Raw genomic sequence first — 26,706 nt, 5'->3', positions numbered from 1 at the left:
CGCCCCGGTGAGGCGGCTGCGCAGCGGCGACAGTAACTGTCCATATGGTGTGCATACCGAGCAACGACAACAGCAGGGCTTAAGGCAGAACGGCACTTGAAAAAAGAAATAAACCCCCAAATGGATGAATATCCCTCTCTGCTCTCCTTCTATTGGGACAATGCCATCCGCAAAGACTGGTGTTAACCTTCAGTGCACTTATGACTGACTATTAATGACTGCTGAAGTGCCAGTGAACATTACAGCCCATCTGTTATGTAATGCTTTCGCACCAGAGTAGAGATTACAATGACCATGTTCCAATCCCCAGGAACGGATAATGAATAAAGAACAGAGACAAAATGGAAGAGATAGGAAGGACAAAAGTCACTTTCTACAAGGCGGCTGATAGTCTGGATGAGTGGGAAAAGAAAAAGAGTGAGAGAGCTCAGAGTGCAAAGTGAGAAGGCTTGGATACTATGCTATCAAAAGCTTGAAGGGGAACTTTCCGTTAAAAGAGAGGGAGAGCGAAGGCACAGATCCAGAGGTCAAGAAGAGGTTGGATCTTAGAACCGTTTTTGGCTCCGTCGGCCCGGCAAGATAACACGGTGCTCATGAATCTCTGAGTCAGTATGCACCTTGCAATCAAATGCGTCTACATCAGCACCGGGGGAGCGCTGAGCGAAGTGTTTGCCAAAGGAACAGATGTATTGGTAAATGCATTCATCTGAAGAGGCATATAGGTTAATAAAACATGAAAGAGAAATGAAGGAGCTGACAGAAACTACTGGCTGTGCAACTCCGCTTCCACACACTGAATGGCAAAAACATGCAGGTTGGATGTTTTTTTGTTAGTTTTTTTTAGTTTTAATAAGGTCAACCTTTGAGCTGTCAGAAAACCTCTGACCTGTCCGGACATCGAGTCCACAAGGTAACGCTCTGGGCCCTCCCAGATATGAATGGTAATCTTGCAAAAATGTACTAGTCCTTCAACCTCTCCTGAAAAGTTTTCTGTTCTGGGGAAATGAGATAAGATTGCTCTCTTGGGTTCACCTCATTGTCATAAAGGAATAATTATCTTTAGCATTTTAAGCATTGGTGAGGGTTTAAGTGAATTATTCTGCGTGGAAACTTTGACGTGGGACTGTTGAAGTACTTTTAACCGACAGCCTATTCAATGTATGAAGAAGTCAAAACAGTGGCAGGAATCCCTCAGTTCGGTCTGCAGGACAGGTATGGCGCCTCTGAAGCTCAAGTCCTGTTTTTTGTCTGAACCACATAGGGAGTTTATTTAGAAGTATACCGAGACAAGCTTTTCTAATGGACTCTGTTAATCAACTTATGCAACAAGAGTTTAAACTGACCTGTCAGTATCCTCAAACACCCATGGATCCTGCTGCCGGTTTACTGCGCGAAAAACAAAACCACCACCTGCCAAGAATTGCCAACAAACGCTGCAGCTTCAGAGGGCTGACTCAGTCCTGTAGATCCTTACACTACCCTACTGTCTCTGCCACTGACACATAACCCACGTAAAAGAACAGCACACTTGCCGCCTAATATATCGCACTCCTTGACAGGTACCCTTGTAAGGACATGATCAATGCACTCGCTTCTCCTGTCAGTGGTTTTAATGTTCTGGATGATGTGGACTTAATGGAATAAGCCAGCAGATACTGCGAGCACCTTGAGTCCAGCTTGTTTTCACTAAGCAAGAAATATGGAGGTTTTTTCTCCTGATGGCTTTCAGCTTGGAAGCAGACTTGATGGGTGGAATTACCAACAAGAAATGCCGTAGAGCTTTATTTTAACACACTCGTGTAACACTGCCGTGTGTTCAGCTTTCTCCAGATCAAACTGTTCTGTCTCCGAACCAGCAAGAAAAGAGGCAAATCTCTGTGGAGGCTGCACAGCTGTTGCATACTAAAGAGAAACCATTTGATCCAACGAAACCTAAATCTGTGCAGTCTATAAGCCTATTAGTCGAGTGGGCAGGAGGCTTTAATCACCGTCCTTTGTCTATAGGGTCCATTACCCAGAGACTGCATTATGGTGGCTGGCTACTCTGTGGAGGTCAGAGGTCAGAGCTCTCACAATGATGCACGGTGTTTTATTGACTGACTCTGAAGTGGGAAGCGAGCTGGTAAATACGTTCCACCAGAGTGAATAAATTGTTTGAAAGATGCCGTTGACATGTCCCCTCTTCCCACTGGCCTCTAATTTAGATGAGTGTACGCGGCGATTATATTTAGGAACAATTACACTCGGCTGGACATATTTCACTGTTGCTTTGCCCCTTTCAATTTTTTAAATACATGAGAGTGACTAATTTCTGTTTTTTTTTTTGCAGAAGCCGTAATTGCGGCAGGAGTAAATATCCTCCATTTTTCTTTATCTTTCATGTACAGAGTGTCAAGAGCCGAGCAAATTACCATAATGGGAGGGGAGCAAATGAGCAATGTGTCATGATTTGACGAAATGGCCACCGTATGAGGTAAACCGTAGAGGTCCTCTAATGTGCGACTGCAGAGTGACAAGTGAGCCTCCTGTGGAAGCTTGTACAGCTTTCACCTACAGGCATGTAAAATATTACTGGTTCTCATGCATCCAGAATTAAAATCTATAAAAGGACAAACTCTGAGGGGAATAACAAAGTGGAATGTAAAAATTAGCAGAACAGTGAGAAGCAATAGGTGGCATATTCACTGTAAATAGTGAAGCTCGAGAGCACTTTCCCACCGATTTGTAGCACCGTCCATTGTGAAGAGTGGCAGCTTATTGATCCCAAGTATTTTTCTAATTAGCAAGAGGTGAGTAAATGTTTCTTTGAGATGAATACTTTGATTTCCTGCTGGTTTTGTAGTTTGGTTTTTGTCTGAAACGTCGAAGCTTTACCGACAATCACCTCACAGTTCTGACTTGTCGTTTAGGCAGGCAGTTGTCGATTCATCCAAAAGTGCAACAACAACATCGCATCTCTCACCCCGAGTGCAAACAATGAATCACTGTTAGTCATTGTTTTGTAGGTGTGGATTCACTCCAAACACAAAGTCAACAGTGTGTTGTACACAGGAATATAATTAAACCATGACTGCTCAAGTCTCCAGCCGTGCCGAGACGAGAAACTGTCATTAACTTGGACGGGGAACGTGACGAGTTGTCTAAATATGAAACAAAAAACAAAAAAAAGAACAGCCGGTTCCCTCAAGAGGAGAGAGACAAAACAAACAGCCGCGACATCGGCCCAGACGACCGTCCCTCCAGTGTCAAACTCACCATCTTCTGCAGGTACTTCTCCTTGCGGACGTCCACCATGACAAAGCCCTCTTTGACCAAGCCGAGGCCCACGTCGTCCTTGGTGTCCCCGAACTGTATCGTGACGTGTGGACAGGTGGCGCCCGAGAACTCCACGTTCATCAGGCACTGGCTGTTCTGGATGTCACGCACCACGCAGTCCACCACATCTGCACGGGCGTCCTCCTGGAGAGACAAGGAGTTGTATTTGAGTTACAGCATTAGGGAGATGGGACAACACTGGACAGAAAAGACGGAACACGGTCAGACGGATGGTTAGTTTGTCATCACATTTAAATAAAACATGGAAAAGCCGACAGAAACACTGTTGTTTCATTACGAGCACAATTATGGAAGTCTGTTCACCAGTCGATCACAATTAAAGAAAAACTAATTGAGACATTTATTTATCACTTCAACACTTCTCTAATAAATCAGCTGAATGGAGTCGAGTTTGGTTGAACTCTACAACTGTCTGCTATTCAGCCTCCATCTTTTCTTCTCTTCAGTTAGTTACCATACCGCTCTCTTTTTTTTTTTTTATTCCTAACCTTCTTGGATGCGAAAGGCCGGCATTTGATTGAACATATGGCAGTGAAAGAGGTGGAACAGCTGCAAAGCAATCCTGACCTCACGTCCTCCAGCAGCCGGGGTGGAAGACGAGAAAAACAAGGGAGCCGCGTCTTCAAAGGCAAGAAGACACTTAAAAACAAAAAAAATCAGTCCCTGGCCATCATCCATCCCTCCCCTACACCATCCATCTCTTCGCTTCCCTTCGTTCTCGTCCTGGACTTGTCTCCATGGCAACCCCCTTCGAGCTAGCTGCCCTTGGGTATGTGTGTGTGTGCCTATGTGTGCGTATGCGTGTGTGCGCGCGCGCGCGTGCGTGTGTGTGTGTGTGGGCAGGGAAGCTTGTTTAAGGCACAAAACTAAGGGCCTTTTTTGTCCCCACTCTACCCCTGGTCAACTTGTCACAGGCGCTGCGGGGAAGCTCAGGGCAAGAAAAAGACAGAGAGAGAGAGAGAGAGAGAGAGAGAGAGAGAGAGAGAGAGAGAGAGAGAGAGAGAGAGAGAGAGGAGGAGCTGTAATGTGTCGGAGCCAGAAACAGAAGGAGAAACAGCAAACAGAGGAGGAGAAAGAAGTGTAAGGAAGAGAGAGGAATGCATTGACACTTGTGAAGAGACAACAAAAGGTTGAGCCTTTCAATGACCTGCTCTCATCCCTTGTTTTTGTCTGACACCGACTAAAATCTTCACCTTATTTTTGGGAAACACAGCTTACTTTACGTACTCCCACCAAAATTTCCATTTTTAGCGGACCAAGATCTCATACTCTGTTGATTTTTGCTTGAAACAACACACTTTCACCTTTTCCATCACAAATCAGAAAATCATGCAGCTTCTCTAAATATTTGAAAACAACAGCTTGAACTAAACCTGCCATCCTGTGATAAAATGATTAGTTCAGTCTTATTAGCAGACTTCCTCACATCCACCAGTGTAACACTTTGTCGTAGGATTGAGCGGCGCACCATCTATAATTTCAATTTCAAGTCAGCTCGTGGCCTTTTCTCAGCGATCCCAGCTGATAATCCTGTCTGTGGATTTCCACATGACCAAGGAAAGGTAGATGGGAATGAAAGATAAGTGAGGTGATAAGCGAGAGAATTTCACAAAATCTAAAAAAAAAATAGCTATAGCTATATAAATATGTATTCTGTACCCACACACACGGTTAGAAACAACAACGGGGAACCGTGCTTAATACGTTGCAAGTGCATATTCCAGGTAAGGGAGTGTTGTTTTTGTTTTTTTCCCTTGAAAACAGTGAGAGTGCACCGTAATGTCGACACTTTCCGAGCAATGTCTCCTCGTGGTTGCATTTTCTGAAACGACACTGGGAGGCAGCAGAATGATCCCGACGTCTAAGGCTGTGTGACTTAAGACAGACGTTTTTGTGGTGGCAGGCTGCGAGAGAAAGGCGACAACCTTTCCTATGTGCGGCGGCAAAAGGTGCGGTACAAGCTGCACCGCGCTGTCAGCGGCGGCGATGTGGTAAAAGGCTTCAGATCAAGCAGACAGAAAACGCATGAAAGGAACGGAGGGGGAATGAAAAAAAAAAAAAAAAAAAGGAACAGATGCAGTGTGACACAGAGAGTGTGTAGGAGACGTGTAAAGGTGGATGTCAGCCACCAACATGTGGTTTAGCTTTTTGTGTTGGTGTGTTTGTATGTGTGGGGGCCGTGGCGTGTGGAGGATGCCCGGGTCCCCCGGGGTTGGACCAACAGATGGGCCGCTTCATCACTGAATCATGAGACAGGTGATGGCGTGAATCAGTAAAAACCTGAAACTTGTACTGTAAATTCAAATGTAATAATTAATGCATTACGTAACGCTGTGATCTGTTCTTGCTTGTGCCGCTTGGAGATCTCGTAAAGTTCTCAGCTCTCCGTGATGTTCTCAGAGGAAACGGTGCCGTTACAAACAAGCAAACACTTGTCAAGGTGAAGTGGTCGAGCAAACCTTTAAACACACTCACTTAATGGCTGTGCATGCTCAGCCCTCCCCCAATCAGGCAAATACCAAGAGAAAACATGTTTTTTTTTGTTTTTTTTATCTGCACAGTGTTTGGGATGCAGGATGCTACCAACAGCTCGACCCAGTGACACTTAGAAAACACGGCCGGTTGTGCCGGCTGGAGAAAAACACACACAAGGTTGAGTAAACAATTGTGGATGTAAACAAGAAGATTAGTGCTAGAATGCAAAAAAAACACAAAAAAAAAAGAAAACATGGAAAAGTCAGAGCTTCTTTGCTTTCGGATGGTGAGTTGAATGACTTCAATTGTAGAGGTTTTTGAGTTATTGTTTCAAAAGAAATAAAACACACGTTATGAAATGTTCTCAACTGTTAAGTCAATCGGCCAATTTCTTTATTTTTTTGCAGCCAATGCCTCGGTGTTTCAGTCTGTTCTGTCAAACACATTTTATGTATGAGCATAATTCTCACCAACACGAGCCTGCGACTGGAAGCTCGACCGTCTGTCTGTCGGGTTCGGACTCATCGCCCAGCGCGACAAGTGAAACTCAAACAAGATTTCATATCTCGCTCGGAAAGTGGAACTTTCCAAAGACTGGCAGAAAAATGAGACCGAACGGGCCGATGTCTCAAAGTTCATTTTCAAAGCTTTCGGCGGCGACACATATCTCCGCTACGTGCTGGCTTGTGCACTTACGTCCAGCGGGACCTGGATGAAGGCGAAGGCATACTCGGTGGCCTGTGCTGGCAGAGTCCTGGTGCTGAAGGCAGGAGGCATGGCCGCCAGATGGGTGGATGACACAACTTCTCTCTGAGGGAGGATGGAAGAAGGGCAAAAAAAAAGATATAAATATTTAAACTTTTTTTTAATTGTTCGAATCATCGGCATTCTCTTTTTTCTCTCACAAGTTATTATAACTTTGCTGACGTTACTTATAAAGGCGAAACATGTTTAGTCTCTGGAAATGTTTTTGCTCATGAGTGTCGGGTTTTAAGATCATAGACCTCACCGGGATGAAGACGGTGTCAAAGCTGGCCTGACTGAGACATTCATCTTTTGCTGCAAATGTAGTGTGTGAAGCGGAGGGAGATTTACGGAGGATTGTCTGGCTAGCTCGCTTATGACACAGATGAATAAAGACGGAGATGTGCTGCTGAAAGCTTGTAATCAGTGTTTACTTTGGGATTTTCTGGCATAACAGCGTGCATCTCTCAGACACAATGCCTCCGCGAGTGGAGGACAGTCTCAAACAAAGCTCACCTCCTACACAGGATGCAATTTCAATCTGTGGCCTGCACTACGTATTTCTATTTTCCCCTTTATTCTTAATCAATTCTGCCATCTGTATGCTACTTACAATAATAGCTTCCTACTGTGAAAGAAGGGCAGATGCCATTTTGGAACACAAAGCTGTGGAGTTGTATAAATCACTTTGGAATCATTTTCAAGCCATTTGTAAAGCAGCACCAAGAACCCTTTTACTTAACTCTGTTCTCTTTCTCGCTCACATATATACTAAATCCACAAAAGAATACTTTGAATAATTGGCCTCAATGAGTGCGTGCATTCTTAGCGTCAAAACAAATACATGCTCGCTCGACTGCGATACATTTGTGAAAAATGTTTCCTGCGAATGGAATTGATATATCCTGACGGATATAAGAAGAAAGACCAGTCAGTGATGACCAGAGGAGCCGTGGAGGAAAGTCAGACAAATACAGCCATTTAAAGTGTGAAGTTAATTTAATAACCTCCCATATCTTAGGTTAATGTGTTCATTGGACTGTACAGTCTAGACAGAGAATACCCTCAACGTTTATTATGGGTGAAACCTTAAGATTTATCGACGCCATATTCGTCTCTGACAGCACTGTAAATGTGGGCCTTAAAAAACGAAATGACAAAAGTGCTCTGCTGTGTTTGCTAATGATCGCATAATAATTCACGAAGTGACCCGCACCTGAGAGAGGTAGCAGTATCGTCAACTAATAGCTCCCGACACCGGCGCATGAAATCAAGGCCAGACTGACTCAACCTGAAATGACGCAAAACTGCAAAGAATGAGGTAGATATCAGCTCAGATTTTTGTTTTTTTTCTTTTTCGTCGTGCGCCAGGTCGGCCTCGGAGAATCACACTTTCAGCAACATGCCAGGAAGCATCGCGTCTGCCAGCCCAAAACCTCGATCTGTCCCCTACTCTGAGGTCAGTCACACACTGTGCTGCTCCACTGCATCATGGGAAATCTCCCGCAGGGTGGGAGAGGAGGGGGGAGTGGGGGGGTGGGGGGGTGGTTGGCTGCATGAGCATGATGATGCAAGCACGTATACGCACGTGGGAAGAGACACAGTAGCTCAGTCACAAAGATGTAGTGCCTTCGTCATCGTGGAGAGTGGGAGCTCTTTTTATGTCATGATTAAGAAAGGGAATAAAAACAATACACTGAGTCGTCCAATTACACCCCAGCCATAAACAATAAAGGGAAAACAAACAAGTGAGCATTCAATTTGGCCTGAAAACCTCCAGCTGAAAGGATACATAAAGACTTCTCTCAACATGAAATTGAGCAAAGAAACGGCGACCGAAATGTGTTTTTTTCTTTTTCTTTTTAAAGAAATCTTTCTTCATTAGATTGCTCGCCGTTTGCCCACAGCACTACATTTTAATGAAGGCGACGCAACAGTCAGACACTTTTCCAGCTCGCGGAGGCTCGTAATCACACATGCACACACATACTCACGTTGCCATAGTCAATGTAGAAGACGTGGACCTTTGCCGGCGACTCAACTTTCTCCACTCGGGCTCTGTACCTGCAGCAGCGAAGGAATAATTGGGAGGGAGAGGAAGGGAGAGAGCGAGAGAGCAGAGAGAGAGGGCACAAGAGGAAAAGGAGATGAGTAAATGATTCAATGCTTATTTCCCTGCAGAGGAGGTGTTGGAGGATCTGTCTGTTGTGATGGGGGGAAGACGAGCTGGGAGACGATGAGCGAGCCGGCCCTGGGAAAGACGGGGCGGGGGGGGGGGGGGGGTGACGACAACAGTGCAGCGAAAATTGCACCGAGGCCTCTTCGCAATAAGAGACCAAAATTTGAACCTATTTTTGCCTTGTAGCGAATAACTGCAGTGCATTAGCGGCAATCACAAGAACCCAGAACTTTTACTATTGGAGCACGTTTGGCGATCGGTATTTGAGAGAAATAAAACTTGAAGGGCATACCCATCAGTGACAAATCAAATAGCAAAAATCAACAAAAAAAACAGCACCAAGTGCCTGAGTAATGGCCACTCTTATGAATTCCAGGATGTTTTCGTCCCACTTGATTCAGTGCGTCTCCTCGTCTGACCATCGCTCCGACGGGTCTTAACTCCCAACAAACGAGAGCGACGAAGACAAATTGGCCGACGACCAAGTACATTGAGGGAAGAAGCCAAACAATTAGGCTCAAACAAGCAAAGAAAGAGACAAGGGATCAAAGTTGGAACTAAATAAGTGATTAACAGTTAGACTAAAGAAGCAAGGAGTGAGAATGAGGGAGTGACGAACAGGGGGCTGCTTTTTTCTTTTCCTTCCTCCTTTTCTATTCTCTGTAACTCGGCGGCGTTCTGAGAAGCCTCGAAATGCGAAAAATTTCTAATTAGCCCCCCAATAAAATGAGTCGACATTCCGCATGCATCACAGAATACTAAGATATGGACACAGAACAATGCAAACACCAACATAATTACCTCGTTGAATTATATAGGGACGGCTTATAAAGAGAGACACAAATCTCACGATGGATTACAGAGTTGTTTTTTTAAACAATGGGATGGAGAAGGTAAAGGATTGCAGGATATGGACGGTTCATAATGCTCTAACTTGTAGAGGTAGCAGAGTATTTAAAAGTATCTGTACTTTACGCAAGCATTCCTTTTCTTACAGCTTTTCACTTCTTCTCCCAACATGTTTCTACTTTCTACAGTTTACATTCTTGAAACTGGCTTATTACTTTTTACAGATGATTCAAAGTTGGAAGGATCAAAGCGGCGAGTTCAACTGAAACGGAAGAATTTACTTTAGTACATCTGCATTTCTTGAATTGGTAAATAAATCAAATTATGTGAATAGTTTTAGCCACTCTGCTGGTTTGTATTATCACCTGGGCGTGAAAATAACTTTCATTTTACCCCTGAAAATCCAGACAAGAAGACAGAAAGAGGGATGGGAGGTAGAAAGGAAAGGACAGCACCTGTGTGGGGTGAACATTTGGTTTTTAATCAGCTTCTGAATCTTTTTTTCCCCCCTCCACCGTCACCTCCTTGACAGAGTCGCTCTCCCTCCCTCGATCACTGTGACTTCTATCTGTCCCCATGACCATCTGTAAAATTCCAACCATCCAGCGAAAAAAACTGGATGAAGAGGGGTGTGCGTGTGTGTGTGTGTGTGTGTGTGTGTGTGTGTGTGTGTGTGTGTGTGCGTGTCCCACTGTCAAGCGACTGCTGATTCTAAAAGGGCCAAAGCAGTGGCAGTGAGCTAATTACACCCTGTGGGTGTCTGGAGTCAAACACATCGCAGGCTTAAATAGATACAAGGTAAAAATGAAATGTCACGTATTTCCAAGGGGGAGATAAGTGAAACATGCCAGTATATGTGAACCTCAAAACACCGTTTCTCTGGAGCGGCAGAACATTTCACCAATGTTGATAGATCACAAGCCTGCAGGTAAGGATGCTACAATCCAATCCTGTCCTCGGAGCTTCTCCTGATAAATCGGCACCGATGCGTTGCATGCAGTAGAGTAATACAGGCGCCGTGAAATGGAAGAAGACTTTTACTCATTGGTTTAGTCCATGTTTGTGGTTTAATTGTTATAAATCATTTCCTAATAACTTTTAAAATGATAACGCTGCAAAAACTTTGAAGGTCAAATTCCGTTTTATGTCTTCCTGTTGAATGTTTGATTACTCAGAGCCCAGCACACGACGACGTTTCGAGTGAAAAAGTTTGACAAAGTTTTGAAAACGATGTGTTAACGTGCCAAGCCACTAGTGGGTGCTGTTTGTTTTTGTAATGAAAACACACACACACGTGCAGAGAACAACACTATATACACATTAACAACGGCGAGTACACGGAAATTGGTATGGACAGATGAGCAACTTTAAAACTACCAATTCTCAGGAGAAGATAAACTAGGAGTCACGACACTCTGGAGGCCGCCATTGTTGTTATTGTCCATCTACTGAGCATGTGCAGACAAACTAGTTACTGTGGCCGTGCTGCGCATGCACAGTAACAGTCGTTGGTGGAGACGGAGCCTTGGGGTTTTCAAAAACTTCCACCTCAAGAGCCGTTCTAAGAAGTTGAATTTCCTATTTCCTGTTCTCGTGTAAAGAAAGAACCAAAACGCAATTCCATTTTTCACTTGAACGTGCAGGGGCTGAAACTCAGATATGCCACAATTGAAATGATAATACCTTGAGGGGATTTAGTTGAGAATCGAGCATCACTTTGATCTCGTTTCTCAGGGTCTTAAAACAGCATGTTCCACAAAGCCAACAATGTTAAGATCCATTAAACAAGATTGACTGTATGAGAATGATGATATTAGAAATCATGGTTGATGTGGATGAATGACACCGGGCTGAAACCCGATCCTCTTGTGGAGGCGATTCTGAGGCTCTCTTACCATTCTCCATCAGCGAACTTGGCTATGCAGTAGTCCCCTCGGCGTGCAGCGAAAGACCCTTCCACCGGAGGCTGGGCGGCGATCTCTGCTCTCATGGTTTCCATCAGACTCTCTAACTGCGCTCCTGTGGAAAACAGACACGTGTTAATTCAATCTACATTTCCAGCGCGATTTTGTTACATTTCATTACGTGGCCGTAGCCTCATTCTGCTGCTCCTTTGACGCCGACGACGTGTTGCCGTCTTTCCTCTTATTAGCGGCCGTTTAACAACCTCAGCATTCACTCTGCATAGACAAGCCGTTGGAAATGCTCAACTCCGATGTGCAAAGCGGATCTAAATTTCCATTTAATTCTCCGCGGAGAGTCGTCCCTGCAGAGGTGAAAGCACTTTGCCTTCATTTGCATATTGGCCTGACTATGTGATTGACAGAGGGTGGGTCCTGAGGCTACGGCAGAGACGGCAAACACTTGTATCTAACCCCATGCAGAGGTAGTAAATAAATGTATGAATACAAATGAAGCGAAGTCTGACGTAACTTTGCAGAGCATGACTTGTGCTTCTCGAGCACCGACAGGCTGACGGTTTCTCTCAGGGCTGTTTGTAACTGAAAGGGCCGTTAGCGCAAATAATTGCCGTGCCTTTTGTTATGATTTAATTAATTACTTTATTGCCTGCTGCAGCATAATAACCCTTAAATTTGAGTCGAATTGAATCAATGCCTGAAAGAGGGTACTTCATTTGCTTGAGTAAAAATAATCGATCTTGCCAAGAAGGGGAAAAGAAAAAACCTCAACAAAATTCCATCTTAAACTTGGAAGAAAGACCAATAGTATTAATAGTTGAGATCTAATGGGATGGTACAACAGACTATTTTAACCCTTTTAGAGACCAACACTAAATGCAAATAGAGCTTTGAGAAAAGTCAGCCAGCTTCCCCCAATGGACTTTATGGCCTATCAGGCCATTACATCCCGTGCAACAGACCCATTCAAAGGGAGAATGTATGTGTTGATGCGATGCTGGTTGCAGAACCAAAACCGAGTCGCTATTCTGCTGTTTGTGTACTGTGTAGAGTATTTGTTTGTGCGAGACCGAAATGTTTATGCACGCACGTCTGCGAGCGCTCGCAAGTGGCTGTGTGTCGAGTCCTATGAAGAGCGTGGAAGCAATTATAGCAGCTAGTTTAGTAAAGTGGCCCATGTGAATATCCATGGTGATATTCTTAGAGGCCACTTTAACTGATCTGCCACCTGGAGGAGGTTGGTAGGCAGGAGGGCCAGAATCAAGATAAGCTCAATAAATATGCTTAAAAAGTCATTTGCATTAAGTAATGAGCAGTATACTCGTTTTTAAAGACAGGAACAGCCTACAGCTTTGCAACAACAATTACTTTAATTACACATTACCCATACATTTTAGACCAGGGGTGTCGAACACAGTTCAATTGAGGCGCAAAATTGTGTAATAAAGACATACATGTTACTTCTTTCATGACTGTGACATACAATTCAACTATGTACACGGTGAGGAAACAGTCTGCTTTGTTGGCTGATGTGAGAAACTGTCAGTGATGCACTAATGTGTATCACACTTTTTTTTTTTTCCAGGTAACCGACTTTTCCTCGCAAAGAAATGCACTCTGAGCATGTTTGAGTGCAAAATTTGTGAGTTGTGCTTACTACGCATGTTACTATCAAACAGCTTGGAGGCAGACACTGCACACACACACACACACACACACACACACCTTTCTACGTCTGCGCTGCTGCTGTGAGTTGTCATTAACACCTAATATTTATGCCGCTGGAGAACAAGAAAATATAAATAATTATGCTGTTTTCCCACGGTTATCTGTGCTGAGGCAGGCAGGCAGCTGCCAACCAGCAGCAGACAGGAAAGCTTCATTTGCATGATGTCAAACTTTGAGAAAAACACACCGAGCAGGGGTACAAAGCTGGGAGCTTAGTTTGAGTGTGTGTGTGTGTGTGTGTGTGTGTGTGTGTGTGTGTGTGTGTGTGTGTGTGTGTGTGTGTGTGTGTGTGTGTGTGTGTGTGTGTGTGTGTGTGTGTGTGTGTGTGTGTGTGTGTGTGTGATGGGAGGGGGTCGCACTGTCCATTGGACACAGTTTACCGATGAATGCAGGAGAAAGAGAGCATAAATTCAAAACACACGCTCGAAATTTGCTCCATTGACGACTTGCGTCATATAAGAGAATCCAGCTCAGCCACAGTCGCTTGGTCTTACAGAGTTTTTGGAATGGCCAAAGGATCACAGCCGTCCACGTCAGCCTTCTCCTTGATTTATTAATCTAATTAAGAAAAGTTGGTGTGTGCCTCCGCTCACTTATATGTGTGTGTGCACCCAATTGAAAATGCTTCCATCATGTAATTGGACTTTAGAATAGTTTGAAAGGAGGCCGATTATTCATATTGGGCCTGCGTGATATGACGACCGTCATTATATTGGTAAACATATAAGGATAATATTACTCCCACTATATGTGTTTTGATAGCTTCAGGCAAGACCATCTCTTCACCGTGAGGTCTTAGTTACCCGTATTTTCCTCCTAACCAAAGTGATACCGATTAATCTCGGGGTGGCTGGCAGGTCTATAAGCTGGGTCTGATAGGAGTGTGAATGCATGGTGCATGTAAATGAATGCTCAAGATTTTATATCCTGCCTCACTGTGGTCCCTCTATCGCCTGTGATCCTATTGTGATGATGATGATGAAAAACATCGTTTTCCAGTCAGCAGTAGATCAACCCTCCTCAGAATGTTAGTTGAAGGGTTGAGTACAGAAAGCATCATTGATCATGCTTCTCGCCTCACGGCATTGTGTATCCGTATAGTGGACGGGCAAAAAGCAAAAAGCTCAGTTTTCCACCACTAAAGATTCGCTGTGTGGCCTGGAGAAGCCACGGGAGACCGTATAGGCTCTTGATGGGGTTGTGCAGTCAAAGGGTAGCGACAGTGCAGTGTTATGGATCAGCAATTTTAATAAGCTGATTTATGATCTGCTCTGACCCGTACAGTCTCTCCAATTACTATGAACTCAAGTCCGGTCACACTTTAACAATAAATCCATGTTCAAGCCCACTGACTGACTTATGTCAATTCTTGGACATATTGATGAGAAAACAGGTTTACAGTGTATGTATTTCTGTTTTGTCTTTGGGTAATCCATTTTTTCTAATTTAAGAACACAATTTGTACAACCGATGAATCCGGAATGACAATTTAACCGGGTTGCCGTTGGCCGTGAGCTGTCTTTTTTGTTTTGTTTCCAGATTCACACACAAGCTTATCCTCTGACACCCCGCCGAGTGAGATGGAAAGCACGAGACACGAGAAGAAGCCTGTGTGCATCTGTGAGAAACAATAACAAAAATAATAATTTGCCTATCACTAGTTTTGACAGATACAGGAAGGCTCAGGTTGGCATGAGCGGTGGGCGGTTCACCACTTGAGTTAAAGGATTCAGAATAAACCATTCTTGGTTAATTACATGTTCATATATTATGTCATTAATCTGTGGAGTGGAAATAAACAAATGACTCCAGTTTTAACTATATTTTCCATGTAATCAATAGAGTAAAAAAAAAAAAAAAAAAAGCTTTTTTTTTTGCAGGTGAGCACACAGAAAAAGAAGAACAATCGGCCATCTGGTGCGCGAATCCTCATGCGAGTTCACCAGAGAAATTGTGAATGAATTGGAAGCGGCCACATTAGGGAGGGAAGTATGCAGAGAATACTGCACTGCATCACGGAGGCAGATTCACATTTGATGTTGGCGTGAAGACAACTAAATATCTGCGTGCGGAAGGGGTAAACCATGTCAAGCGTGAGTGCTCATTTTGTGTTGAGAGAGCCAACGCGATGATCCAAAAAGCAGCCAAACCACTGACTGTCTCAGATTCTCGCCAATTTCGGTCTGTCTTCATTCTTTATTTTTTTCCTCTCAGTAGTTCTGTCATTTGTTTATACACCATTATGGCTGCAGCTGTTTGTAAATCATATATAATTACATTTTGCATGCCCAGTGCATAGCGAGGGAGAGATTAGACTTTTAAACAGGAAAACAATGGCGAAGAAGAGGACGAGAGCTTGGGGGGGGGGGGGGGGGGGGAGTAGGAGACAGACAGTGGTTTTACAGGTTGGTTATGATTGTATGTGATTATTTTGTGGCACATGGTGGATGAGCAGAGACAAGGGAGGGTGCAAAGAGCCAATGAAAACAGTGAATCAAGCGCCCTTTCACTGTGCTTCCAAAGGCTCCGTCGAATTCTATTAAGTTGTTTACGCAAACCATTAAACCGCAGAAGGGTAAATAATCACAATATGACAGAAGGCCGGGAGAGCAATGCTTGCTTATGAAAGCATTCTAATTTCCTGGTTCATGAGAATGAGGGGAATTATGAGTCAAAGTGGAGTGCGTCTATGAAAAGGACACCTGCCAGGGGGGGAACAAGCTCCTGCAGAGGATCCGGAAACACTAACCTAGCAATAATTGACTATAATTAATGGAATGGAAGGCAACCTCTAGAGGAGGGAGGAGACGTCAAACTGAAATGGTCGTGCAGCAACATTTATTTTTTATTTTTTTGCTTGCTTTGATGTGTGGCCAGCCCGGGTGGTCAGAGAGAGGTGCATCATCAACCTATCTCAGGGAAATTCACGGCTGCTGAGCAAAGCTTTGTGCTTTACCTCACGAGTTAGTTTGGGGCGTTAAATATGCATGAGGTTTGGACGGGCTTCATCCTCTGGGGTTGAAGAATGGCTGCGTTTCAGGAAAGCCAAGCAACACTTGAAAGGTAAAACAAAACAAAAAAAAAAAAAAAAGAAAAAGGCCGCAATGACAAACAAAGCCGAGCTTCAGTGCGGCGTGCGAGCTGGCTGGGGAGGCGCCGCTCTGCTGGCAAACACACACAGCTGTTCTGAGTCTATTGCCCCCTGTTGCTGGTCAAAAAAAGAACCAGCGCCCACCTGGGGATATTTGTACAGTTTCCAATGACCGAGTGTGACAGGGAGGGAGCGGAGACAAGAGAAAGGCCATTTACTCCCTTTCCTGACTGATGTTTAAAGTAGGGTAGTCTGTCAAGCGTTGAGGGAAGCTGCTATAAAAAAAACAAAACAAAAAAACAAATGATCCTCTTGCTTGACTAATGCTGCTCCATTCCCACTATAGAAGGATATAGATTAGATCTCCTGTGATACCGCCACACCAGCACCAATTACCCTCTTCCACGCTACCCTTTCCAGCAGTCTGGAGCCTTTTACAGCAAATTACCGTTTCTGTAATTGGAAAAGCCATCAGTGAAAATCTAAACAGAGAGAAGCATCTGTAGCTCCCTTTAAGCATCAGTCTCCCCTGTTCCTCAGTCAACCACCTGTCGGGTCTCTTTGGCTGCAGCTAATGCACTGATTTGATTGTGAGGAGTCCAAATATACTCACAAGATGGGCCCCTCTCCCCCTGAATGCGCACACATTTGGCCAATTTCGAAAAGCACCCCAGTTGGACCTGTAAGTGGCTCACCACTGTGAGAAGTGTCACTCAGCCATCGGCCTTAATGTGATAAACCCGGACGTCGACATAAGTGGCTTGCAAGAATAGTGGAAAAACGCGGAGAAAGTCACTCCCTTTCCACCTGAAGATCAAAAGCGCCGCGGCTCAAACCGACAGGTGAGCTGACCTTTTAGAAGCTAAGTTGCATATCTGATTTAATAATAAATGCCTTGGGAGGGGGGGGGGCATCTAGGCACGGCCTGACCTCTAAATATTGCATCTGCCGCAGTGGCAGGGAGCTGGAGAAGTGAAAAACATCAGCATCAGCTCTGGCCCCTGCTGCAACTTTTATTCACCTGCTTGCTTACGTTGCTCGGTGGAGGTAAACGACTGAACGGCATCACAACAAGGACTAGCACACACTTCGGGTAAATTAAACATGAGACACAAGAGGCAGGTGGACAAGGATCCGCGCACGTGGTAGAGACCTGATAGATTTGTTTTTGCAGCCCGTTAACGCAGCACGATTGTCGTATTTATTCAGCCACACATTCCAATTAGGCTAAAATTAAAAATAAAAATCATAAAGTATTACAGGCAGCTTTAGCTTGAATATGATTGCATACACACAGAGAACAGTAAAGCAATTAAAGTCCTTCTCTGTTAAAACCACATTACAATATTCAATTAAACTATTCACGACAATCATTTATATGATTGCCACAATTAGGACTTTGTTGTTTCTTTTGTCTTTAAATGAAATGTATGATCAATTCCTTTCTTTACGTTATTGTTTAATTAAGACTATTTGACAGTGCAGACTGAATTATTTTTTTATTTAAAAAAAAAAAAAAAAAAAAAACGCGCAATGCAGTGGTGTAGGAATTAATTATATCAACTCTCGGCTGGCTTTGGCTTGATGCCTACAGAGGCAGAAAACGATAATTCAACCCCCAAGAAAGTTCACACAGCCTTGTGACAACCACTTCTGAATACACACCCTTCTCTCTCTCTCTTTTTTTTTTTTTTATTAGACTCTATTCTGTAAAGTAATCATCACTTGGCTGCCTTGACATGATATCCAATTAGCGGGCCACTCACCCTGATCAATATGAAATAATATAGTAATGCTCGTGTTCCTGCAGTGAAATCAACTCTGAATAAAGAACCAGCCGGCGCAAGAAATGGGGGGGGGGGGGAAAGTGACAGAAGACAGAAGAGAAATTGTGTCTAATTACTGAAGAAACACTTGGATGGAAACATACCCTTTCAAAGTAATACGATTACATATTAAGAGACGAAAAAAAAAAAAAGACGTGAATTGAACTCTAGCCAGAGAGAGTACTGCTCTCTGCCTTCCCTGCACCAGCATTAGCCGGGCCCGGCATCATTAGGTGATGAACAGCTGCTGTGTGTAAAAGGTAGAAGTGTGAATAATCTGGACGAAGTGGCACCTGGTTTTGGGGGTGGGGGTGGGGGTGGGGGGGGGGGGGGGGGGGGCTCCACTCATTATGAGTCTGTATGGGTGCCAGGAAACAAGCACTAGACAGGATGTACCGCCAACTGCGCTGCAGCTGAGGCTCGGGGTGAGCAGAGAATGCGTGTTTGCCAGTCGGGGGCCAGGCCGAGCGACACAGTGCCGTGGAGGTGACAACGGAGAGGGGTCCAAACCAGGGGGAGGCCGCGAGCGAGTCGAAGACTGTCCTGTAGGAAAGTTGCCCAATGCTACAATCTGTAGGCTGGCAGAACCAGCGTGGCCTGGAGCTAAAGTCTCCGAGTGCTGTCAATAATAAGTCAAACGCACTAATTAGGTGTGTGTATGGAAAAGGCCAAAAGTGCCGCTGTTACAATGAAAAATTAGAAGTCACCATGGGGGGGGGGGGGGGGGGCATACGCTATCGCCGAAAGTACTGGCTTGCCCGCCTTAATGCACATATGAATGCAGCTGATCGGCCATGGAAACCCTCCATGAAGCTCTCTACACACTTCTGGAGCTAATCTGGAGATCACCTGAAGTTTGGAGGTCTGCAGCTATCAACTCTGCAGGACGTTGGCAACCTCTGCGCACTACGTGCCTCAGCATTAATATTTCTGTAAATATAGTGTAGATGGAAAGGCCCAAACGTGTTGCCATTGCAAACAGCCATGTGACATATTAACAGGACGGAAAACAGGAAGTCACCAATCCAGAAGGAATATAACAAACGTAGTTTCATCCAAAAAACGGCTATTTTTACTCCTTAGCCACAACAAGCATTGCATGATCTTTCAAAGCACCACTGCTGCCCACAAACTATTAAAAACACATCAGCGAGCCACTGGGTGACAGGTTTCTTCATTACAACTAAAATGGGCCCCGTTTTATTTAGAAACAGCTCGGCGGACTAATAACGGCTTTCACGTCCCTTCCCGGGAGGGCAGCCCCTGCGAGACACATGTATTTTGTGTGCTGGTGCTGACAGACACAGTTCTGTGGCTGCGTGATGTGATCTCTGGCATTTCTGCACAGCAATTTCTTGTTAGTTATGGCCTGGCAAACACATCAATACCAATACGCTTCCACCAAGTGGCCAATTCATCAATTTTTATTCTAAACCTTCCTAAACAAACGCTGTGCTGCAGCTTTGTGATTTTGTTTTTAAAAATCCAATAGTCCTGTCCTCGTTTTAGATGTTTTAAAGGTTGCGAAGCATTCGATAATCAGGTTGGAGCTATTGTAGTTAAGCGCCTAGAAAAGCTTGGACGTGATATATGTAGCAAGTTTTTAATTATGTTAACTTTTCCAGCATTGTGATAGACCATCAGCACTGCGGAGTCACTTCCTTCCCTTGTGCCTGGAGTAGCCTCTGTCTTTTGGTGTCCAAGGTCACAGAGATCTATGCAGGTCCCCCTCTGACAGTAATTACATATAGCCTAGAGGGAGCAAGGCAAGCAAGGAAATTAGGGGGAGAAGGAGAGACGGCAGCAGAACCAAGGAAAGATAATGTGGGGGGGATGGGGGGGAGAGAGACAGTGAGACAATGGGAGATAAATGAATACAGCAATAGATAAAGACCCTTAAAATAAACTGAGGATTAAAGACCAGAATCCCTCAAGCTTCTCAGTGACTTGGAGAAACCGTTTCTAACGTGAAATTAATCTTATCGCGTCTGTGTAAAGATATTCATGTATCAAAAAGGAAAAAACACACACACACAGTTATGTGTAATTAAATGTGAATAATTAAAATAGGAAAAAAAGGTAAAATAAATAAATAAATAAATGCAGTGCAGATAGAGAAGACCCCCCGGAGAATAAAATACAGTACAAACTGCATTTCCTTTGCAATGTTTAAGAGTTGCTCAGGAAACGATAGCGTGGAGATTATTTCACAGGCCTGTGTATGACGCCGTTTCAATAACCACTGGCCTCTGCAGACCACAATAAATAAATAAATACATCCCATCCTATTAAACAGCCACAACTCCCACTGGGGTAATGGTTCGGAAATGGCATCTAATATTAATGGCTGCAACACTCCCAATTCTACATATTTATTTTTTCTCCATTCTGCTATCAATTCTCCACTAAGAGCTATAATATCCTTAAATTAAAAACATTATTACGGCATGTTACTGTTGCTGAATGCCTCAAACCCTGAAGTCCTGTTCACATGACAACGTTTCAAGAGAACCACACATCGTTTTGGTTTCAGGAAAGTTTCATGTTTACACTACAACAGTTGGGAAACAATCCGTTTTCATGTTGGGCCATTAGAGGGTGCTGTTTCTCTTTGAGATGAAACTACACACACATGCGCACAGAGATCAATAAGATGTAAACATCAACAATAGCGAGTACAATGACATTCGAAGTGACACGAGTTGGATTGCTTCGGATGTTGTCGTGTTAACAGGTTCTAAATGTCTAAACGTTTTAAAATGTTGTTTTGTTCCGTTACTGGCCATTTGACTTCCTTTCCCTCACAGTAAAGATGTGTAATCCATCTTTATTCATACTAACTAAAACACAGCCTCACAGTTGTTACTTGCCTTCAAGAATATTTCACAGCTTCTTTTTTTTTACCCCTCCTGCTTTTGTGACACTTTAATTTTCCCATGTAAAATCAATAAAGCTCATTTTATTTCACTGAGGCGACGATTTAAACAAACGGGAGACTAACTACAGACAGAAAAATGACTTTCTCCAACAGTCCCAGCTGCGCTTTACTTCTATTTGGGTTCCTATAAATATAGCCGCCGCTCAGAATTACCTCTACATCTGCAATGTGACACATGAATTATCGAAGTGAAGTACATGTCAAACTCAAAGCTGGGCGATATTGTCTTAAGTCTAAGAGGCTGGTTGCTGCCTTCCAACACGAACACACTTTCCAGTTAGACTCGCGGTCCATATCTTAAGTGTGCTGTGCTTCAGGGATGGCCAATGAGTGCTCAGTGAGGGAGCTGGCAGATGGAGTGGCGAAGCGGATGCCAAAATTACAGACTGGACTCTGACTGTATCCTGAGCTGGTCAAAGAGTTCAGGAAGGGAAGAGAGCAGGTAGGTGTTGTGGGAATTATCGATTCAGCAAGTAGAATGACGCGAGTTAACTACTTTCCTCACGTTTTCAAGTAAAGCACTTTGCTGTCTTGGCTGTCGGTTTGGAGTTTGCATATCTTGCCTTCTTGGTACTTTGGCCTATAGATTCCCAAGCTTTTTCACAACAAGTGAAGTCTTTCTAGTTTGTTACTGTGCTTAACTACTCTCTGTTCATCTGGACTTTACTGGAGTGTTTACTGGTGATGTTTTGCCAATACTCCCGTGTTTGTTTTATTCCGGTGTTCGCACATATTCTATTTATTTTCTGTTTAACTTTCTAACTTCTATTCTACGTAGATAGTGTGGCACATGGCCGGACTGCACCAACAATTTGGTTGTTATATGTTGAACAATGATTCTAATCTGAAGTTTACGATTTCAAAAATGGTTGAAGAATTTCTGTTGCCATTTTAAAAGTAAAATCTTCATGTTGTATATAAAGTGCAGTAAGGTTATCACCCGTTTTCTTTTTAGTTTCCGACTCAAAACCATGACAATTTTGTCTCAGTGCTAGCTGGTATATCCACACTGACGAACATGACAAACCAAACGCAGTACATTATGGATTTATGTGTCATATACCTTCAGGATATCATAGTAATACGCATGATATACATGCATCATGTTGCTTTTAGTACTGCATGGCTTGTGCCTTGTTTACATCCATTGGTCCAATGTTAATAATACCAGTTAAGGCGAGTAAACCAGACGCCACACATGAAGCCGAACTACCTTAACACGAGGGATCTCTTTATTTTAGAGTTAAAGCTTTTGTTCTAAAACAAAACTGCCTTACTAAACGGATTGTAAGGGGTAAATATTTGCGAATGAAGTGCTTCACACATGTAAAAAGCACAGTTGTAAAAACCTGCAGAAGAGAACGCGTCGCTACAAAATTTTTCAAAGCAATAACGGGGGCACAGGTGTCAAAGCCGCCGTGTTGTTGTTGTTGTGTTTATGTGAAGTGGGATGTTGTCAACATTTGCAATCAGACGGGTGTTCATGAAATTCAGCATCTGCTTCAGAGCTCATCTTTGTATAGAAATGCCTTCACTCCTGAAGTCTTGTGGGGTGGGGCAGCACGGGGCATGTAATGATATTGCAAAGCACTCTGCTTGTATGATTATTACAGGCCCTAATACTTTGATGTTCCCCTTTCAAGAGGTTGATGTGGCTTAATGTGGCTTTGAGGGAGCGTCAGCGAAAATGAAAGAAACCTGGGGAGAGAAAGGGGTGGAGGAAGGCTGGGAGGGGCAAACAACATGATAGAGAGGGAGATGAGAAGAGGAGAAGCAAGGGGGGAGAGGACCGGTCAGGTTTTGCTTCCCTGCTGAGAATAACACTTTTTTTTTCTTCTTTTTGTTTTTTTCCATACGAGCACATAAGCCTCTTGGTAGAAGAACATGAGCCAATTAAAAGGAAAAATAAATAAAAAAGAGGCTGGAGCATTGCTGGATCATCTAAAATAAAGCCTTTATATGGGAAAAGATTAAATAACTCACAGCTTTCCTGTCAAAATACACTGAGAACAGCAATATAAAAAAATGCAGTTTGTGTACATTTTTTTTTTTTTTAATGCATCGCTTTCAATGCTCCTTAAAATAAGTGAATAATGCTTTGCAACCTTCTACATCCCTTATACATATAAGAAATTTATGAGAAATATGCAAAAAAAACAACAAAAAAAAAACAATACAACACTTTGATTTAGTCCTTCATGTGTAACCTGAATATATCTTGATTATCAAAACACCTTGAAGTGAGTACGTGTTTGAGTGCACATTTAAAAAAAAAAAAAGTACCACTGGAGGCATTAACCTCACCTTCAGGTCAACATGTAACCGTACATTCCAGCCTCTTCACGGTGGCACATGATTTTGATCAACGATAAAAGCCTGGTACACGACCCGAGCTCCTCTCCTGACTTGCGGGAGAGTAAAGCTGAAGGCGCTGTAAAGGCTTTAGATTAGAATCTACAGCTCATGGCAAAACCATGAATCGCAGTTTGTTTGTGCAGACTTCTCAACACCTGGAGGTTTCAAGGTTGGGCAGAGAAAGCGAAGGGAAGGGCTGTTTAGACAAACGATTCAGGCCCAAACGCACTCCCCACTCTCAGAATATGATTGGATTATTATGCTGTGTGATGCTTGGCCTCAGATTGGCAGTAAATGAAGGCAAATTAATTAATTATGGCGGCGAGGCAAATTAAAAGGTGGCCAAAGTCAATTTCATGGGTTCGAACAGTCGACTGCCAGTGAAGACAGATGTGTGGGGCGGCAGGCGGAGGAGAAAACCCTCGGCATGCCACACTGCTTGAACACACTGGCAGACGATGAAGGTGCAGTGATTGGCATGATTGAAGACAGATCGGTTACATGCTGATTTTTAGCGTACGTACACGTTTGTAAATATAAACTGAACAATGTTGGTCACAAGGACCGAGTTCTGATACGTTCCATATAGATGACATGTAATACGAACTAAAATTTATTGAAATGCAAGGGGAAAAAAAAAGATTAATTATACAAGTTGTTCATCGTTTCCTTGAAATATAGACTCCAATTCAAACTGTTGAAAACCGGCCAATCACACAGTGGGCCCACCGTCAGTGGCTCTGCCTTAAACTCTCTGTCAACTCATCACCGAGCTGCTGACATCTTGAACAGCGTGCGTCTTCTCCCTCCCTTCTTATCCATGAAAAGTGACAGGACGGGACGATGTGATTTATTCATGTCATTCAAGTCGTAATAATGAGCAGGATGTCCTTTGTTTTGTCTCCCGTGGAGGGAGGGACGCTGCGGCAAGGGATGAGGTGAATGTCTGAGCTGGAGAGATAATTGTCAATCATAAAGTCAGCCTGGCGCTAAAAGGGAATATAAAGTGAATGAATCTTTTCTCGCACCTCTGGATGGAGAGATTGTGGTTTGTAGTGTAAAACTGCAGAGGGTGATAAACTCATCACTGCAGCGTGAAGGAAAACAACGTTTCTACGGAGCCGCAACAACTTTTTCCAACTAATTCACATTTGATATGCCCGCTTTTCTTTGTCAACAAATTATAGACCTTTGTGCCGTGTTTGTGCAAAACGATACAGGCGACAAAAACAATCATCATGCTTGAATTTTTCTTGAGTTGTTTCAGTCAAGCAGCATCTAAGGTACCTGTCTCCACGTCCTGGGCGTAGATGTGCATGGTGTCGGTGATTTCGGTGACGTATACTGCTCTGTAGTTGGCCACGCGTTCCTTCTCCTCAGACAGATGCACGACCTCCTCCACTGGCTTCTCCTCATAATTGGCCCAGACCTGAAAAACACAGAGTGGTGACGAAAAATCAATGACGGTTGCAGTTTAAATATGTCACGGAAGCAGTCAGTTAGAATATCGATGGGGCAAAACACATGGAAAGAACGTAATCAGTTTTAACAACATTTTCTTTATTCTATTTTATGGAAACGTGTGAACTGTGCACACCTAATTTATTCTTTGTACAGCACTTTGGCATCTTTAAATGCACTTTATGAAGAAAATTGTACTTCAAACATGCGAATGGTACAGCCTATAGTTTCTCCTACAGATTCCTGAATTACAAAGACGCTTCAGCCGAGAGCAGATTCCTGTAACGACCTTCCACTTGTCTTCAAGAGGCTATATTAGGGTCTGGTCTAAGGTGAAGGGTTGAAATTAGAGTTGAAGCTATACATGTAGTGCTTATGAAAATGTCACGAGCTTGGGAAACAACGCAGCCACCGAGGTTCTCTCACCAGCATGGAAATATATATATATATATATATATAAATGAGAGAGAGAGAGAGAGAGAGAGAGAGAGAGAGAGAGAGAGAGAGAGAGAGAGAGAGAGGAGAGAGAAGCAGGTTACATCCTTTCTAAGCGGCATCAAGGTTAGTTCTCTTCCAGCTCCCCGGGAGAAACAGAGGGCAGGAGGCTCATTAGGAAGAAGTGCTTTGCCTTGGGCCACATATCAAACTGCGTGGATGTCAGAGGGTGTGTGTGAGTGTGTGTGTGTGTGTGTGTTCACAGAGCAATGATGTGGCAGGAAGAGTGGGTGGTTGTTAAGAGAATACAGCATGTTTGTATACAGCTTCAAGTGCTGTAATAGTATTAAGCACATGCATAAACACAAGATGGTCAAGATGAAAGCGAGCTAGTCAACTCCCTGTAGATAAATCATTGTGGAGCGGCAGATGAGGTTGGCCGGGGAGGAGGGAAGTCAAAAAGTGCAGCGGAGCTCCGCGAAGCTCCAAACTTCTCTCACAGCTGCAGCAAAGCAGCTTGTTCCCGTTTCATTTCTGCAGGCTGTTTAGGAAGTGTTTACTTTTAAAGGTTACGGTGGGGGGGGCAAAGGAGGAAGACAGATTTTTAACGGCACAGTGATATTAGTCAATTAGGTTCTGGGTAATTATTTAACTGCATGGTATCTTGCAGCTAATTGGATTAGTTAGTATTTTGTGTTGTCATTTTTTTTTTTCCTTGTGTGTTCGCTCATCTGCCGAGCTACACTGGTGTTTAGGTTTATTTAATCACACCTGAGGCATTTTTTTTGCAAAACGACAGTTCTTACTGAGATTTAGGGTGCGTGCATGCGTGCGTGCGTGCGTGCGTGCGCAAATGACAGCAAAATTAGAGAACGAGATTTAGGAATGTCCAGATCTCTGCTGTGAAAACCCAAGTGCTGATACCCGGCATAGCAGGGTCATGATACAAAGATGGAGTTAAATTATTCATCCCACAAATACTATTTAAAAAAAAAAAAGAAACAGAGTAAAATAAAAGGGGGGGAGAGACGGAGTAAACAGGTTGAAATTCTGGGAATTGAGGTCGGGCAAGGTTAATGAAGACAGAAAATGCAGCCACGCTCCGTAAACCCTGAGATCAACCAAGACTTTTTTTTTTTTTCTGCTCGTGCGTTAGACTCATATGCACTTTCACAATATGCTCTTACAAAAGTGTGGTAATACGCATGCCTCTCACATTGCAATTGAGTTGACATGACTGGGCTTTTAATCAAACCTGCAGCACCAATTAGGAAAAACAAAGATTAGGGTGTCGACATTCATTAGCCCGGCGGCCATCACCGCGGCGCTTTTAAGGTGGCAGAGAGTGCGTCGGTTCACGGTGAGAGTAG

At 43.7% G+C, this 26,706-nt stretch overlaps 1 protein-coding gene across 1 annotated transcript in view; it reads right to left on the bottom strand.

Moving 5' to 3' along the window:
- snd1 (staphylococcal nuclease and tudor domain containing 1) overlaps positions 1-26,706 on the bottom strand; it is a 182,771-nt gene that overhangs the window by 13,603 nt on the left and 142,462 nt on the right. Inside the window, exons 18-22 of the mRNA XM_080491780.1 lie at positions 24,728-24,869; positions 11,479-11,602; positions 8,550-8,619; positions 6,508-6,621; positions 3,256-3,459 (exon numbers count right to left, since the gene is read on the bottom strand). Of these exons, the coding sequence (XP_080347906.1) occupies positions 3,256-3,459; positions 6,508-6,621; positions 8,550-8,619; positions 11,479-11,602; positions 24,728-24,869 (654 nt within the window). The remainder of the gene's footprint in view (positions 1-3,255; positions 3,460-6,507; positions 6,622-8,549; positions 8,620-11,478; positions 11,603-24,727; positions 24,870-26,706) is intronic.

The sequence above is a fragment of the Lipophrys pholis genome (genome assembly GCF_963383615.2).
Source record: "Lipophrys pholis genome assembly, chromosome: 22".
NCBI classification, from domain to species: Eukaryota; Metazoa; Chordata; class Actinopteri; order Blenniiformes; family Blenniidae; genus Lipophrys; species Lipophrys pholis.
Note: the sequence above shows the minus strand (reverse complement) of the source record. Positions and strands in the feature narration are given on the sequence as shown.